The following is an 18,819-nucleotide window of genomic DNA, read 5'->3' as shown; positions in this document are numbered from 1 at the left end:
ATTGAATTTTTTGGATATGATGGATAAACTAAAAGCTAATATTAGGAACTGGAAGTTGCTTCCTCTGTCAATGATCGGCCGCATCAATGCTGTTAAAATGGTTGCACTTCCAAGATCTTTTTCAAAACCTCCCTATTTATTTGCCATTATTTTTTTTTAAACAACTGGATTCAGCCTTCCTGTCATTTGTCTGGGCAGATAAACCCCCTCGTATTTCTAAAGTCCATCTGCAGAAGAGTTTAAAAAGTGGGGGTCTCAGCCTCCCTGTTTTTAGGCACATTACTGGGCTGCAAATGCAAGGGCTCTCATTTTCTGGCAGTGGGGTCCTCCTTATGATGACTGTTCCTCTGGCCAAAGATTGAATCCATGTCTGTGTCACAAACCGTGCTCCCAGCGTTGGTCTTTTCAAATGCACAACCATCTCACAAGTTATTTAGCTACATCTTTGTTCTTAATAATTCTTTGAAGATTTTGAATCAAAAAAGAAAATTCCTTGGATTACCAAATGTTTCGGTAAATGCCCCAATAACAGGCAATCACTTGTTAAAACCAGGATTGATGGATGGGGTTTTTTGGGACTGGAGGGAGAGGGGCCTACGTTCCATTTCAGATTTTTACATAGATAACAATTTTGCTTCTTTCCCTCTGCTCCAGGCTAGATATCACCTCCCTCAGTCACATTTTTATCAATATTTACAGTTGAGACATTTTGTTAGGGAACACGTTTCTAATTTCCCAAATAGACCTCACAATTGAATGAAACACTCTTACAATCAAACTGTAAACATTTGATTTCCCGCTTTATCACTGCTTTTGAGACACCAGCGAGTACCAGTCATCTCAGGGAGGCATGGGCAAAAGAACTGGGAGTTCCACTGTCAGATGAATTATGCGAGGAGGGCCTGTCCGGTATACAGAAGTGTTCTGTAAACTCTAGATATTGGTTAATTCAATTTAAAGTCATACATAGACTGCATTATTCCAAAACTAAACTTAATAGAATATTTGATTCAGTTTCTCCCATGTGTGATAGATGTTGCAGAGCCAAAGTTTCACTTTCACATTTATTCTGATACTGCCCAGTACTGGACAACTTTTGGAGTTACGTATTTAATTGGTTCTCTAAGCAGTATAAAATAAACATTCAACCAGACTGTAACCTGACAATCTGGCTCCTCTGAAAGGACATCGACCCTCCCTTCCCACTGTAAGCAGGCTCTCAAAACAGGCATGGTAGCTGCCAAGAAATTGATTTTACTCAACTGGAAGTCTCCATCATCTCCTTGCTTTAAGAGGTGGCTCAACAAAATGGTTTGTGTTTCGAAGATGGAACAGATTCGCCTTAGCAGAGGGAATGCACCAAACTATTATGAGAAAGCGTGGAAGCCATTTTGGCTTTACTTGATGAGACCTAACCAACATATGAAACAGGCTGCTATGTATTTGTATGGTTTTTTTTAATATTTTTTCTGTACTGACTAAGGTTTTGATCCTCCTCTCTGGGCTTGTTTTTTTTTTTTTTGTGAGTGTGTGTGTGTGTGTGTGTGTGTGTGTGTGTGTGTGTGTGTGTGTGTGTGTGTGTGTGTGTTTGTTTTTTTTGTTTTGTTTTGTTTTCTATTCATAATCCTGACGGTATCATGAGACAGGAAGCACTGGACTACTTTGGTTATTGTCTCATATAGCCTCTGTCTTTATTTTATTACTTCAATTACTTCATGTAAAGTCAGGTGCTGTATATCCATCTTGTATGCAGGTTTTTTCTATTTTTTGTAAAAGTTTAAAAAGTTAAAATAAAATTTTGGTAAAATGTGGCTTAAAACTGGATAAGTCTCTCTATGACAGCGTCTGAGAGACAACCACAACACTGATACACATGACGTTTAATGTTTAAAAAAAGATTTATGTGAAAACTTGGAAATATATATTATATCGTTAAAAACAATAAATGTTAATGCATGCCTCCATATATACTCATACACTGATTAGCCATAACATTATGACCACTGACAGGTGAAGTGAATAACACTGCATGTCAAAGTATCCTTGAACAAGATACTAAACCCTAAATTGCTCCTGATGCTGCGTCATCGGTATGTCAATGTGAATGAATGAGTTTATTTTCATTCATTCATTCTGTTGCCATCATCACTGTGTGAATGTGTGTGAGAAAGGGCAAATGTGGCATGTAGTGTAAAAGCGCTTTGAGTGGTCGGACTAGAAGGCCGCTATAACATTTGTTCTCAGTCTGCAGTGGTCAGGACTTATCAAAAGTGGTCCAAGGAAAGAAAAGTGGTGAACCCTATGGAGGACTGAAAGTGCCACAATTAAATAAATAAATACACCATTAAATAATTACTTAAATGTGTCATTAATTAATTAAAATTGGAATGAAATACATAAATGTGATATTAAATGTGTCATTAATTAATCCAATGTAAAGTACATATATAATTATTTCACTATCTACATTTACATTTCATGGTCCTGCGTTGCAGTGCTTCATGAATTACTTAAAACTGTCAAAGCCAGCCATCAAACTCAGTGGGTGGGGCCAACGCAGATCTAGCCTGATCCATTGCTTTGGTCTGAAGTCGTGGTGGTGGTCATTTGGTCTGGCCTGGAAGATCTTCATGAACTTTCTCGGGCAGAGGTTGCTAACAGGCGAGTCTGGACCCAGACACCGTCCTATGCGGACCCAGACCTATAATCAATTCATTATTGAGGATTCTAAATTTTGATGGGGAGCTTCTATTTTAGCCAGCACAGCTTTTCTAGTCTTTACGGTATTTGTTTAGCAGATCAGGAAGCTCACAGACCAATCGCACGCTAGTTAAGCCATCCCACGTGATGCTGCTCAGCCAATCAAATCTGTTTAAACAGCGCGACTGAATACAGAGATGAGAGCGATGAGAGAGGAGAGACAGACGGAAAGAGAAGTCACAGATAGATGGAGAGGAAACGGAGAGATGAGTGAGCGCGAGACAACAGAAGATTTATGGCGCTCTCTAAGAAGCGTTACTTGCGTTCCTACAATGTGGTGAATGAAGTGCAGGTGTCAGGCTTTCTGACAGCCACACATCAGCTGCCGGGAGAGGGCAGGGTGGTGATGATGACACCGTTGCAAATGCGATGATGATTGGCTGGGTGGGCGGATGCCAAGACAGAGACAATGGCGACGAGCTAGGGAAATTCAAAGGTAGCGATATCAAACTGGAAGTACCGACACTACTACTCGCTTACTGAAGTTAAAGGCAAGAATGTTTATGTAACGTGTGAATCTTATTCTCAATATTTATTTTGTATATATTTTTATTTCTGTGCATATGGCCGGCTGTAATCTATTGAGTTCAAATAAAAACCAAATGTTCTAAAATACTGTATATAGTGTTTTATTCTTTATTCAGTGATTATAAACATCTTTAACGTTATAGAAGATGTTATAAAATGTAATTATAGACCATAAAAAATAACATCACAGTTACTTTGCTGAGTAACTAATTACTTTTACAATGTGGTAACTGAGTTACTATCTCAGTTACTTTTTGGGATAAGTAATTTGTAACTATAACTAATTACTTTTTTAAAGTAAGATGACCAACACTGATCCTGACCCATTCATTCACTGCCCAACGAGGGAGAGAGGTTAGAGCTCAATTCTCTCACTGAACAACAGAAAGTGTATAGAAAGATATAAAAGGGAAAGAAAGAGAAACTGTTCAATTGTAAAGATGTGTTGATAGTCATTTATAAAATCTGTTGAGACTGTTAATCAAGATATGAAACAGTTAACAAAGAAAAAGGGAAACTCAAGCTGCTGCTACACTTTATTTTTCAAAGTTAAACACTTTATTTTATTTTGTAGACTTAGCAGAGGATGTGGAAGCAGGAGCTGCTGACCCAGAGCATGTAGCGAGTAAAGCAGAGGAACTTATTGAAGTTCTTGGAGTTATTTCCGCACTTTCTGACCAAGATATTGACCACAGAGTGACTGCAGATTTAGAAGAAGTAGTCCAATAGCGCCACCCAGTGTATTGGAATGTGTTCACTAGCTCTGCATCGATCCATTATCTGGAATTGATTTGTCTTGGCTTGATGGGCAGGGTAACCAATGAGGCGTTAGGTTCCGCCTACCAACTTTTGATGGGTGAGTTTGACAGTTTTAAGTAATTCATGAAGCACTGCAACACAGGACCATGAAATGTAAATGTAAATAGTGAAATAATTATATATGTATTTTGCATTAAATGAATCAGCATTTGAATTAATTAATGACACACTTAATATCATATTTATGTATTTAATTCCAATTTTAATTAATTAATGACACATTTAAGTAATTATTTAATGGTGTATTTATTTATTTAATTGTGGCACTTTCAGTCCTCCATATGAACCGAGCTACTGTAGCTTAAATTGCTGAAAAAGTTAAAACTAATACTGTGTACACACACTTGCATATACAGTGAAAGGGGAAGCCATCAACAAAAATCTAATTGAGAAATTAAACAGAACATCATGCCTGATGTATAAGAATATTACTGTTTTTATTTATCTTTTTGCACTATTACAAATACTGTGCACAATTCTAGCCATTCAATTTCTGCACCTTAAGATATTTCCATCTATGCCGTATAATTTTCAGAAACAGGATGATACTCAACAGCAATTTTAAAGCCCCCTTCAGTCAAATCTGTTTTGCTTCTTCATTGTGCAGAAAGATGGATGTGCAGAGTTTGACATTATAAGGGTGTTTTCACATTCATCTGCTGAAAGTGAAATGTTTCTCTGTGCTCATTGAAAAGCTGATTTTAAGGGGCAAGGCCTACCAGCATGATTTGTGACATCACAAATAGTTTGGAAGTTAGTCCTGCTCCAGCAGGCAAATTCTATAAGTGAGATATAGAAATTTGAAGCCACCAGTGCACAAACACTGAGAATAATGGGGGTCCTGACCACAGGTTGGGGATATATTGGCAGATGTGGAATATAATATTCATAAGTATGTTTTCATGAGTGTATAATCACCTGAAAATAAAAAATTGCCATTTTCATCCACAGAGGGAGCAGGTACTTTTCTATGGAGTCTGCCATGTAAAGCAGCTATGTTTCTACAGTAGTGAATGCACAAACCAAACTGGCTCTACATAGGGTCTAATGTGTCCAAGGGGAGCGGAATTCAGTTGTTTGCAATCGGTAACTTCACTGATAAATGTCACTAAATCCTACACATTGGCCCTTTAAAATAATATCTACAATGTCCTAATTTGTCTAAATAACATTATGAATCTAAAAATGAGGGGAAAACAATATGCAAATAAAAAGATATGTAAAGTCAGTCTCCTGCATTACAGGTGTGCCTGTCCAAACAAATAATCACACAATTTACTCCAGACAATTGGCTCTCAGTGCTAAAAATAATTATGTTTTGATGTCTATTCTGATTGCCATGATATTTTTTTCAGAGCAGTAATCTACCAGTTTAACAAATCATAGAACACTACGTTCTCTGAATGCTGGGCTACTTGTGGTTCCTATAGTCTCTAAAAGTAGAACAGGAGCCAGAGCCTTCAGTTACCAAGCTCCTCTCCTATGGAACCAGCTTCCAGTTGTGGTTCGGGAGGCAGACACCCTCTCCACACTCAAGAGTAGGCTTAAGACGTTCCTCTTTGATAAAGCTTATAGTTAGGGCTGGATCAGGTGAGTCCTGAACCATCCCTTAGTTATGCTGCTATAGGCCTAGACTATTGGGGGATTTCCCATGGTGCACTGAGCTCCTCTCTTCCTCTCTCTTTCTGCACTCATTCATGTCCCATTAATGCATGTTACTAACTTCACTTCTTCCCTGGAGTTCTTGTGCTTTCTCGTCTCGCAGGTTCTTATCGATCCTGGTGGAGCCTGTCATGGTCCTGCTAGATTGCCATTGCCAGTACTGTTGTTACTGTGCACCTCTCTCTCTCTCTCTCTCTCTCTCTCTCTCTCTCTCTCTCTCTCACCCCAACTGGTCGAGACAGACGACCACCCACCTTGAGCCGAAGGATCTGTCCTAGGTTTCTGCCTTTTAACAGGCAGTTTTTCCTTGCCCTTGTCGCCAAGCACTTGCTCATGGTGGTACTGATGGGTCTCTGTAAATAATGTTATAAAGAGTTCGGTCTAGACCTGCTCTATTTGAAAAGTGTCCTGAGATAACTTCTGTTATGAATTGGCGCTATACAAATAAAATTGAATTGAATTGAATTGAATAACATAACACATTTTGTAATGCAGTTACAAGCAGAATAATGTATAATTTCCCATATTACCACAACCAGCATTCTCCTCACTCTTTATTTGAACCAGTACATGTAGTTGGACTAGAAAGCTGGAAAGCACATATTGTTGCTGCACACACCTCCATGGCTGGATGGACAGGCTTAACATGGAATCCCCACTCTGTACGGAGGCTCTCCTATCCAGTTTACCCTGCAGAGAACAAGAAACAGCATTATCTGCAAAATAAAACCACTTGAGATGTATGCATGTCTGGGGCTCAATACAGATCCACACAGCCCTTTCAGGTGTGTTGCATCTCTGACCACATCTTTGAGCAGCCAAAATGGCTGTGGTTGGGTGTGGTCAGTAAGCTCTGTTGCACCTGTAACCACATCCAATTGTGGTCACATCACTGCAGCAATGACTACTTTTACATGCCCTTTTGGTGTGTTTCTCCTTCTGACTAGACGTGGGCTTTTGTGCATGCATCCTTCTTCAGCCTTGCAAACTGTTGGCTAGTTTGTTTACAATGCACAGTGCTGACCATAAACAGGCTAACTGCGGTGGCTCAGAGGCAGAGCAGGTCTGTGGTATTTACTATACCACAGACTGCAAAAGGGAATGATAAATTGAAAATGAAATCTGTGTTGATTCTTATTAGTTAGAAACAGATGGTAGAAACATTGATATCACTGACAATGCCAGGAAACTGCTACCACTTCCAGTTTGGGTTGCCAGACATCATTTCTGTCACCCAAAAGGCTGTAGCTTGTTTCAGGGTGGAGGGTTGTCCCAAGGAGGAAAGCCTTTACAGTAAGAACTTACAACTACTAAGTTTTTGGACATCCTTCCATGACATTCCATACAAAGAAAGTGAATCTTACCGTTCCTTTGCATATAATCTTGGTTAAAGCGCAGCCAGACCTGCCATCATATTGCATGCTTGCCTTGTCTGACCTAATTTCTTTGGCTTTTTGTCAAGTTTGTTTGTCATATTGTGTCCCTTCTGGTTATACCTGTCCTTCCGTAATGTAAACATTGTGTTTACATGTTTGATCTGATTGTCTGCTTAACATTGTTTTTTATTAACAGCCTACTATACATTGTATTTACATGATGCTTACTCCTCTGTGCTTTTTATGTTGTATAACTGCTTCATGTTTTGCTTTCTTCTGTTCTAATTTTACATGCTTTATTGTTGTTTTCAGAGCTAATTTCACATATGGCCAGTTGGAAATGAGACAGAGTAAATCAATATTATAATCAGATATTAATTCATTAACAGCTTAAGAAGGCAGATACCTGATAAATATTTATTTTCTTTAAAGTTTTAAATAAGATTTTTATGTTTAACTCCTCCTGTTTTTACTTTCTCTTTAAATAGTTAAGTGGTTGGGGGACATTTTATCATGAGGGAGCCGTTTAAAATACAATTCAATGTTGCCCACTCTGGCCTCCAGGATGCATTTAACTGTGGTCACTGGCATCACTAACTTCACGTTTCTGACTATTTAGCTGCCAATAACCAGAGTTGGTTTCTCAGTGGGTGTGTCGCTGAGTGGGGAAAAAATCTATATGAACCTGACCTGAGCCCACAAAAGCTGAGTGCAGTAGCTATAGTAACATACAAATCTGAATCTCCCTCACATGCGGGCAGGATGTCAGAGATGAGGGATTCTAACTGCTGTGTGGCATCAATTCTGGTTTTCCACACACACTGGTCTTTTGACATCCACCTTGATATCAGACCATTTTTCTTTATTCTGCCATAATTTGGTTCTTTGAACTGGCTGCATTGACTGCTCTTGTTACTCTCTGCCACTCATTTCAGGATATTTATTTTTCAGAAGAAGGCAAGGCAAGGCGGGGTATCAATTTTGGGGAGGAAGGCAAGGCAAGGTAAGTGGCTTCACGTGTGGTCAATTTCATGTTGATTGGGATGTATAAAGGAAAAGTGCGCAAGACCTGGCATATGCCTGGTTTTATAAGTGTTAAAAAAATGTGTGAGTATCTCAACAGACTTTGAGATAATCCACCCAGCCAAACAAGACGGACAAGCCACCATAACAGGTGCTGTTGCTCCAGGAGAAGAGGGAAGAGAGTCGTAAAGGAACTATGCTGGCACAGCTTGGACATAAGGGTGCTCCTGGCTTGGTCTGGACAAAATGAGACTCGATGGGAAATCAGAGACTGTTGTACGCACATCTTGCACCATCAACATTCCAGATCAAGCACTTGATGGGTGGACAGAACGCAGGATGACAGAAGGCAGATTCTGTGTTGACAATGATGATGCTTGGAGCTCAAACATGTGGAAAAGTGGATGGAAATTATCTATTTTATTGTCAAGACGAAACCAGATTATCATCAATATCTTGTTGCTGCATTTACATTCCCCCAGACGCAAATTCAAAAGATGCACTGCAGAATTATGTCCTGGGTGTATACGCATTTGTATATATGTATATACCTAACTTAATGCTTTTTTTATTTAGTTTTCTATGTTGTTCTATAAATCTAAATATTTTTCTCTATGTGTGTAGCATGAAGGACTGACAGTCTCTTTTTGTTCTGCTTGTGTTCTAATAAATACATTTCCTTGAATCCTTAAAACAGAAAGGTCTGTGTCATAGTTATGATATTACATTTGTGATTTGCCCTATCCCCACAATTTTACACAGTTAGGGTCAACTCATACTTAGTAGTTGCAGACAAGGAAGGTTGCTTCTCTCCACTGAACTCCCCACACAAATATGTTATAGCAGGTCTGCACTGCACATCCCACTCTGTTGGTGGACGCCCACACCATCTGAAACAAAGAAAAACAGCAACCATAAGAGTGTGACAGCCGAAATTATGAAATGTGCCTTTAAGACTCTGTGTTGCCTAGATACGAGAGAAGCGTCATCAGACAGCACCTAACCTGTCTTGAGTTACTTGAGTGGTACACCTGTTGTGAATTGATGCCTGTTTGCTGAGCTACTGCTTTTCCTTTTGCCTCTTAACTCAACAGTAATGTTTGGACTACGTTTGGCCTCTGTTTTGTTCATGTATGATAAAATAGTAGCCGTACAACCGGGCTTGATCAGGTTGATGTGTTAGTAATCAAGTGTTGTGGAAACCCCAGTACCAGCGTGGCTATGAGTTTATGCATGTCGCCTTTATCCACTCTCTCCAAGCTAACATTAGCTCAACGAAGAAACACGTACCCAAACTGTTACAAGAGCATGATTATAATCTATTAGAACTAGTTTGTATATGACATATGATCAGTATGTTGCCTGCAGTTATACATTTACTGTGACTGTTGCTTCTTTGAATCATTTCTCTCTTTCAGTATTCAAAATCTCTTACATTTTATTTGTTTACAATTTACTAATTAGTCATTTTTAACACACTGTTTCTGTAGTCCAACAAATCAGAGGGCTACCTAATTTCTCTAGTGGATCGTATGTGGGAAATTAACATTTTATATTTAAGAATCCGCTGATGGTCAAATCAGTAACACTGTAATATTAAAGGACTATTGTATGAAGGAAGGCGTAACGTAATACATGATTAACACTTGAATGATGAACTGAATCAGGGGGCACCAACTCATCTTCTGTTTACTTGGCTCTCTGAACAATGTTGAGGTCGTCTCTCCGAACAATGTTGAGGTCGTCTCTCCATGCAGCATGAAGTAAAGAGATCCGATTCACCACACTGAGTTTGTAATTCTTCAGGGAACTAAAGCAACTCAGCATTTCAGGAGAATTCCTCGTACACACATCACCTCCTTTACAGGAGATACCATCTCCCGGTAATCTTTAATTACTTTTATATCAGATCCCCAAGCTATTCTCCTGTCATTTAGGATGGAAAAGCAGTGAGCTAAAGCCTATGGTTTTGCAGTGCAATAAGTTTCATTAAAAGTGATCTGCGCGTGACTGAATGAGTGAACTTTTATCCACTATAGATAACTTCTGCTAGCTGATGTAGAGAAGACGGGGCTTAGGTGCTTGCCATGTGATCATTATGCTAATTATATGCAACTTCTTATTAGTTTATACCACCTGATTCAGCATGTCAGATTAAAATATGTCATGTCAAGTTCAAAACTCCTTCATTAACTGTTTAATAGAAAATGATTAACAATTATTGTTGAGCTAAAATACAAGGTATGTCAAGTATCGTTACCTGTACTGCTATTGAGGCTTTGCTAAGTTGAAAGGTGACAGGACAAGGTATGCATGTAGGTTTTCACAAAAACAAAAAAAACCTACTAGTTCGTCAGTGGGAAGATTTTATACGAATCATAAATAACAATTCAATTCAATTCAATTCAGTTTTATTTGTATAGCGCCAATTCATAACAGAAGTTATCTCAGGACACTTTTCAAATAGAGTAGGTCTAGACATTATTTACAGAGACCCAACAGTACCACCATGAGCAAGCACTTGGCGACAAGGGCAAGGAAAAACTGCCTGTTAAAAGGCAGAAACCTAGGACAGATCCTTCGGCTCTAGGTGGGTGGTCGTCTGTCTCGACCAGTTGGGGAGAGAGAGAGAGACAGAGAGACAGACAGACAGACAGACAGACAGACAGACAGGACCATGGCAGGAGGCTTTGACAGACAAAGGAACAGTCCTGACACCATCCCCCATGACACCCCTCACCAGCTCCACCTCAGCAGTTCCCCTTTCCCCCCAGGAGCCTGGGCCACTTCACAACTCAACACCTCCGTGTATCCACCCTCCTCTGCCACAGAGACGACTCTCTGCCTCCAAGAGAGGGACGTCAACAGACTCTTTAAGAGGCAGAACCCCCGCAAAGCAGCAGGACCAGACTCTGTCTCTCCAGCCACCCTGAAGCACAGTGCTGACCAGCTGTCTCCGGTGTTCACTGACATCTTCAAAACCTCCACCATCATCCCTGTCCCCAAAAAACCAAGGACCACAGGACTCAATGACTACAGACCAGTCGCCCTCACCTCTGTGGTCATGAAGTCTTTTGAGTGCCTTGCGCTTTCCCAAAGCCATAACGGACCCACTCCTGGACCCCCTGCAGTTCGCCTACAGAGCCAACAGATCTGTCGACGATGCAGTAAACATGGCCCTGCACTTCACCCTCCAGCATCTGGACTCCCCAGGAACCTATGCCAGGATCCTGTTTGTGGACTGTTTGTGGACTTCAGCTCTGCTTTCAATAGTATCATCCCACTTCTTTTACAGGACAAGCTCTCCCAGCTCACTGTGCCTTACTCCGGCAGTTGGATTACAGACTTCCTGTCTGACAGGAAACAACACGTGAAGCTGGGGAAAAATGTCTCTGACTCTCAGGGCATCAGCACCGGGAGATTGACCATTAATGCACTCCCGTTGGTTTTTCTATCCTGCACATTGTAAATATCTTTCTTGTACAGTTTAGATCTTTCTATCTATATCTTTATCTTTATTTATTTATATTTTAATATTTAAGTACCTTTTTTTTAATTTTCTTTTTTCATTCAGCAATGCACCAAGGCAAATTCCTTGTACGTGTAAAAACTTACTTGGCATAAACCCGAAAGCATCTAACATTATAGTAAAGAGCGTGTACGCACCCACCCACTGCTGGTATAATTGTTTCTAAAATTGTGCAATTACACAGCTCTCCTGTGTTTTCACAGGCTGATACACTGGGGTTGGTAAAACACTGAGGGAGAGAGAGTGGTAGAGAGATAGAAAATAAATAGGGGCATGCAGCCCTCTTTCTTACGTACTTTAGTGATAGATGGTTAAGAACTTGCAGCCAAGTTGACAATTTCCGCTGTGTTTTCTTTTGTCCCAACTTTCTACAATATTTTCCTACTATACTAAATGGGAGTGAGGACTGAGTAGGTGGAGGGCAAGCAAGTTGTCACACAGTTTGCATGTTATTTTCATGTATGTGAGTTTTCTTCATTTTTCTCCCACAGTCCAAAGACATAAAGGTTTAGTGAACTACAGTAATAGGTTCCAATCTGTTTCAATAGGTCCAGTCCCTTGTGACTCTGCAAAGAATAAGCAAGACCCCCTCTCCTCAAAATCTGCTTGAAAAAGGCACTTGGCAGGTGATTGGATGAACCATTTGTCTATCACTGTCTATCACAAGTGAATTTCAACCACTCAGATCATCAGTGTCTCCTCGTGCTTCACATCTAGCACCCTTACTCTGAAGGACTAGGGTTAAGGTCTGCATTGTACGTATCGTCACTGGTCACAGACAGGTGGCGCTGCCATGCATGTGTGTAGTATGTATGTATCACGGATCATGCAGCAATTAGTGATGTAAGATTAATAAATTAGCAGCATTCATCACTAATTCACTTTAATAAAGAGACGAGTATGCATGCTTGGCATCACCATCAATATCATAAACTTTACTCACTCCAATTCAAAGATCTTTCTTAGTCCCACTAAGTCTACACACCGAAAATTCCTTTCTTTGTTTTGTAGTCAGTGTACTATAAGTCAAAGTCAGTCCTCAGTGAGGCACAACCCCCTGGACTGGTCATAGATCTGGCTCAGGTTATCTACTCAATGTCAACACAGTACCATATGGAGAAAATCAAGGGAGAAGTGTACAAACTAAAAAGAAGAAGAAACATTAAGCTATTTCAAAATAAACAATAATATAAACAACATTATGAGTAAGCCAAGGAGACATTTGTAAAAAAAAAAAAAAGATTAATAGCGTTGTAAGAAATGGAATGACATAAACCATTAATTTGCCTCCATCTAGTGGTCAATACGTGGACATGTTTTTACACCCAAGTAAGTAACTTTCCAGGATCTATTTTATACATTCCCCAGGTTAAGACATTCCTGAATGAATGAAACATTTGGAAAAAAAAGAGGCTTGTGTGTTTAGTCAAAAGACATCCTGTTACTGTAATTTACTGTAAAGGCACGCTCAACTCCCATTAGGGAGTGGTTCCTAACTATTTATTTAAAATTCTATTGGGAAATTTTTGTTAGATTAGCAAGGTGATATAATGATTAATTATTATAAAACCATTACAATAGGGTATGGCGGTCTGATTTACTCAAACCTAGCAACACCTTCTCAGGGGCTTGCATTTGTGTCCACTTACAGTCCTATATCTAGGTCAGTTAAACAACTAGTAAGTAGACACTGGCACATATTGGAAAGTGACCCTCAAATTGCTAGGTCATTTCAAACTCTGCCTAGATATTTTTATAAGAGGTCCCTTACCTAGTGAAGTCAGATTTTCCTAAGAGGGCCCGTTAATTTTTGTTTTAGATCAAGAATGCAAAATTTTCCCTGTCATAATTGTACTGAAAACTAATGAAGGGGGCAGAGCCCGTCTCCAAATGGAGACATATTGGATACTAATCCTTGAGATCCACATTTCTAATGGTATGGATGAGGAGATTTCATTTGCTCGTTTCTTATATAGTTTTTCTTATGAAGAGCACACAATTTGTGTTTTTTATTTTCTGGTGCTGGCTGTGACCTATAATGAATCCCACGTGTGTATATTTATTGTTAAATTGAAAGGGCACACTGAAAAAGATGCCTAAGAGAGTACTTTACCACTTTTTCTCTACTGGAAGAGAACCCTAGAGATTCATCACATCATCAAAACTGAATTTATCTTGATCTACTAAGTATATAAAGGTATACTTTTAACTATGTTAAACATGGATATCTCTAGGGATCACATAAAACCTTAAAAGATTACTATTGCCATTTTCCCATGGTACTTCTATGACTGTCTTTTTTACTTACGTAACATTGCAGAAGTCCAACACATCCTATCACAGAAAGATGCAGAAAAGCTAGTCCATGCATTTGTTACTTCTAGGCCTGGTTACTGCATTTCCTTATTATCAGGCAGCCCCAATAAGTCATTAGGCACTACAATTAGTTCAAAATGCTGTGGCACGAGTACTGACGGGAACTAGGAAAATAGATCATATTTCTCCTGTATTAGCTTCTCTGCACTGGCTCCCTGTAAAATTCAGAATAGAATTTAAAATCCTCCTCCCATCCTACAAAGCTTTTTATAGTCAGGCACCTTCATATCTTAAAGAGCTCATAGTACCCTATTACCCCACTAGAACACTATGCTCTCTGAATGCAGAATGGATCCTGGTTTTGTCTGCTTATTATTATTGTCTTATTATTATTATTGTTTCATTCCTCATCGTTGTGGCTGTCATTATCATCATTATCGTCATCGTCATCATTATTGTCATCATCATTAACCCCAACTGTTTGAGGTAGACAGGCACCTACTTTGAGCCGGGGTCTGATCGAACTTTCTGCCTCTTAAAAGGAAGTTTTTCATTGTTATGGTAAACCAATAGGTGAAAAGTTGACACGCATCACAGACCTGGGCCGATTTTGTCCACAGACGTCACAGGTTGCCTTCCATGGAGTCTGCCATGTTGAAACGTCATGTTTCTATAGTAGCCCAGAACGAACAAACCAAAGACTGTTTCTAGATAGGGCCATTTTCATTTTTTGCTCATTTCACAGCCACTGTAGTTACTTTCTCATGCTTGGAAGAGGAGGGTGAAACAAGTGAATCTGCAACTATACTGCTAGATGCCACACACTGAACATTTAAATGCCTGGGGTCTTTAGCAGCCTGGCAGTATATATCACACTGTCTAATTAATTAATTCCTCAAACAATTAGTCTTTCAATTTCAAAAAGCTAATGGATACTGTAGAAGTCTTTGCAACTCAACCTCAGCTAGAGAACTTCCACAAAAATGTTGGCGGTGGTTGCAATGACCACAACCACGTTGCAATGACCACAAGCAAATAATTTTGCTTGTTTGTGTTACCTAACTTTGGTGATTTGGTGGGTGCCAGTCTATGAGAAGATACAATAGACAGTGTGTTCAAAATTACTGTATAAACATGAAATATAACAGGTAATATATAAATAATAAATAGCAAATATATATATTGTGTTTCTTATTGCCTTAGTTGTAATCAATGAATTGTCTCTATTTCCAGCTCTTGGAGCAAATACTTAGCAAACAGAAATTACTGTGTGTGAATGAGTAGTTTCTGTTCAGGTAAGCAGTCATCAGTGTATGAATGTGCGCAAATGGGGTGAGTGTGGCATGTAGTGTACAGCACATTGAGTGGTCAAAAGACTAGAAAGGCGCTATATGAGTACAGTACATTTACCATATATTTATGAGACATACATATATATTTAGTTTTCATTCAATTTATTTCAGCGCATTAATTTAGAACGGTAAACAGACAGACTTTAACTGAAACAAGGTATCCTACATCATAAATTAATGGACACCAAGCAGGTTCATAGAACTTGTAAAAAAAAGTGTTGGGGGACCATGTAAATACACCAGATGTGTTTCTCTCGGCATAATATTTTTTTAAAAGTTGCCTGCAAAAATAAGAAGTTTGAAAACTCTTTCAAGCATTAGACTGAGCTGTAAAAACTTGATTTTCCAGAAGATGGCAGTGATTGACAATGCACTGAGATGACCTTGTACCCTGACTGACTTACTGTCTTAATGGTCTTGCTTGTCTGACTTAAAAGTCACAAATATATCTAATTTACAAATAACCTGTACTATATATTTACTACTTTTTAGCCAGTGTGTTTTACGTGGTATGCAACGAAAAGAGTTCACTGTGTGTGGAAACGTCAAATAGTTTAATGTCGTTTACCAGGACAGAGGAGTGAAAGCAGTAGCCTAAAATGGTTTTAGATGATGGCCCAGGGGCACTGTCAAAGTGGGGGGCCAGGGGGGGCCATGGCCACCCTGACAAAATCGTGTCCAGTGATTCGCTGCTTTCTACATGATAAACAGCACAGTTTCAGTATGAGTTTAAGTCTTGAAGTCAGTTTAAATCTTTGCTCACATATAAACTCAGCTCTTAATGACAGTATTTCACCAGGAAGTACAATACAGCAAAGGTCAGGTGTTTATCAAAGCTTTGGTTTTACTGGTCTTTTTCATATATTATTTTATATATTCTATATTATCTTTGACAATTTACCATAACTTTGTTTTTGTTTTAATCCAGTGGCCTTACAATAGTCAAATCTACAGGCAGTTTTTAAAATCTTTTTAGAATTAATAAACAATATCACAGAGATGTGTATGGTGCTTTACGCTAAACGGTATAACAGATTTTACATGAAAACCGTAATACACCCTCCTGCGTGCATGACAGGCCTGGAGACCCAAGTACAAGCTGAAGGGGTTTTTACTTTCAAAATAAAAGCATTATTCTGAATGCTTTGGGGAAAAGCAATGTTGCCCTATGTAGGCTTCCTAAGCTACAGCTAATAGTACCATTCGGAAAAAATCCATAAAAAATATACAAAAATTATATTCTTGTAATTGCGATTGCAATTTCCCATATTTAGATAGTTGAAGGGTTGGCATTTATTTTGAAAAGTCAAACAGGAAGTCCCATATTGTTTTATCTTGAATAGCTTAACAGTCTTTAATTCAGAGAGAGGAGAGGAAGAGTCTTCCAGAATTCAGCAGTTGAGGAGCGACTCTGGCAGCCGTGGCGGCCGCCTCTCACCCTCCCACGTCCCGCTTTCACTAACCAACAGAGCGTTGCTGATGCACCCAGCCGCTATCACTCCCCGTTCCCAAGCTAATTTTCCCATTGGGGCTTCCCTGTCAACATTATCTCGCATCCGAAAACAACTCGCACACTCTGGAATTCTTAATAAGCCCCCGAGTAGTAGGCTACTTTTACTCTCCGTTTCTGAATGACGGGTGGTCGATTCGACTTTGACGATGGAGGCACCTACTGTGGAGGCTGGGAGGACGGCAAAGCCCACGGGCACGGTGTGTGCACCGGACCCAAGGGCCAGGGCGAGTATTCGGGCTCGTGGTCCAACGGTTTCGAGGTGGTCGGCGTCTACACCTGGCCCAGCGGTAATGTGTACCAGGGCTACTGGGCACAAGGGAAACGCCACGGACTCGGCGTAGAAACGAAGGGTAGGTGGATTTACCGGGGAGAGTGGACTCACGGATTCAAGGGCCGGTACGGAGTTCGACAGAGCCTGAACACACCGGCCAGGTACGAGGGCACCTGGAGTAACGGGTTGCAGGATGGATATGGCGTGGAGACGTACGGTGATGGAGGTGAGAGGAAATATTTTTCATTGTTGGAAAATACATATATATTCATATTTTGTCTATTTTTAGAAACCACATCAAAACGCAGTGTGCCTAGTGACCACACACTAGCTAAATTCCTCATTAGCACACACACCCTCATTCAAGTGGATATACTTAGTACTGCTATAAACATAGGGTATCATTCAATTTAATTAAGTACATATACCTTGGAGCTAATCTTGTAAAGCAAATTATACATTTTATTAATGTTGCAGAAAAATAAGTTTTTGTCATGTGTGCTAAAATTTTGAATCACTATATCTTGACAGTAGTACACACGACAGATAATATGGGGCTCCTCCTAGTGCTCCTAATGGCTTTTGCAAGAATCCACCAGGCCTCAATGAAAACAACCAATCAGATGCAAGGAAGATCGAAAGATGCTGAAAATGTTGTTTCAGATTTGTTCTGAAATCGGATGAAGGTGTCAGCAAGAAGTTTGCATAACAACAATTATGTTTTTGTTACCTTAGAACAAGGCTTTTATGTCACGGGTTGTCTTCCATGGTGTCCGCCATGGTGTCCGCCATGTTGAACCGCTATGTTTCTACAGTAGCCCAGAAGGGACTGTAGCTCAGGAGGTATAGCAGGTTGTCTACTAACGGTGGACCCCCGGTTCCTCCTGCTTCATGGCGAAGAGTCCTTTAGCAAGATGCGAATGTGGATTATTATTAGTTTCTGTTTACAATGGCATTTGCCATTCACTGTATGTGTGTGTGAAAGGGGGAATGTGGCATGTAGTGTAAAAGCGTTTTGATTTGTCGGAAGACTAGAAAGGCGCAATAAAAGTACAGTATACGTTTACCATTAACAAATAAAACACTCGTGTTTCTCCTTGGCATTTCGAATGGACTCACTCAATGAATTAATTCAATGTAAGTTTTTCACTATATGTAAAGTGAGTGTCCCAGATGGGCCCTGCTTTTAATTTGACAGATCTGTAAATGATTTAAGAAACTTTTAGAAAACAGCAGTCCTTTTTTTCTCATTTTTTTCTCCAGAGGCTAGTCCAGGGTGTTCAGTCTACCACTGTGAACATGGCTTATTCCACATAGCAAGATAGCTGCTTTGAGTTATGTTTGGCCAGCCAAAAGACTTCCCACTGTCTCAAGTTACTTCCATCTTTTAAAATAGCACATTCTCTAGCTGAAGCCATCAGGGCAAGAGCCTGACCTCTCCTAACTAGGCCACAAAGCTGTTTTATCACCTAATGACGCTCACTGGTGCTGGTTTTAGAATCGTAAACTTTTTATGTCCAAGCTGTCAAAATACTTTAAGACTCAAGCATGCTCAGACAGATGTAGATGTGTTAGGGTGCTTGTCAATTATTTCAATTCAATTCAGTTTTATTTGTATAGTACCAAATAATTATCTCAGGACAGTTTAAAAACAGAGCAGGTGCAGAACA

At 39.7% G+C, this 18,819-nt stretch overlaps 1 protein-coding gene and 2 long non-coding RNA genes across 5 annotated transcripts in view; 2 read left to right on the top strand and 1 right to left on the bottom strand.

Moving 5' to 3' along the window:
• The window catches only part of LOC127370302 (uncharacterized), an 85,543-nt gene extending 67,370 nt beyond the window's left edge, over positions 1 to 18,173 (bottom strand). The window contains exons 1-3 of one of the 2 annotated variants that reach the window (XR_007886191.1): positions 17,880 to 18,173; positions 8,948 to 9,058; positions 6,157 to 6,459 (exon numbers count right to left, since the gene is read on the bottom strand). This is a non-coding gene — a long non-coding RNA (uncharacterized LOC127370302). Of the gene's footprint in view, positions 1 to 6,029; positions 6,460 to 8,947; positions 9,059 to 17,879 lie in introns of those variants that run through there. The other variant, XR_007886190.1, reaches the window with a different exon arrangement.
• The window catches only part of LOC127370350 (uncharacterized), an 82,239-nt gene continuing 67,716 nt past the window's right edge, over positions 4,297 to 18,819 (top strand). Inside the window, exon 1 of the long non-coding RNA XR_007886203.1 lies at positions 4,297 to 5,872. This is a non-coding gene — a long non-coding RNA (uncharacterized LOC127370350). The remainder of the gene's footprint in view (positions 5,873 to 18,819) is intronic.
• Positions 16,726 to 18,819, top strand: part of jph1b (junctophilin 1b) — a 53,797-nt gene continuing 51,703 nt past the window's right edge. Inside the window, exon 1 of one of the 2 annotated variants that reach the window (XM_051411533.1) lies at positions 16,726 to 17,375. In XM_051411533.1, the coding sequence (XP_051267493.1) occupies positions 16,997 to 17,375 (379 nt within the window). In that variant the 5' untranslated portion in view covers positions 16,726 to 16,996. The remainder of the gene's footprint in view (positions 17,376 to 18,819) is intronic. The other variant, XM_051411527.1, reaches the window with a different exon arrangement.

This window comes from Dicentrarchus labrax, unplaced genomic scaffold (genome assembly GCF_905237075.1).
Source record: "Dicentrarchus labrax unplaced genomic scaffold, dlabrax2021, whole genome shotgun sequence".
Lineage (NCBI taxonomy): Eukaryota > Metazoa > Chordata > Actinopteri > Moronidae > Dicentrarchus > Dicentrarchus labrax.
The sequence above is the reverse complement of the archived record's forward strand: the minus strand, read 5'-3'. Positions and strand labels throughout refer to the sequence as shown.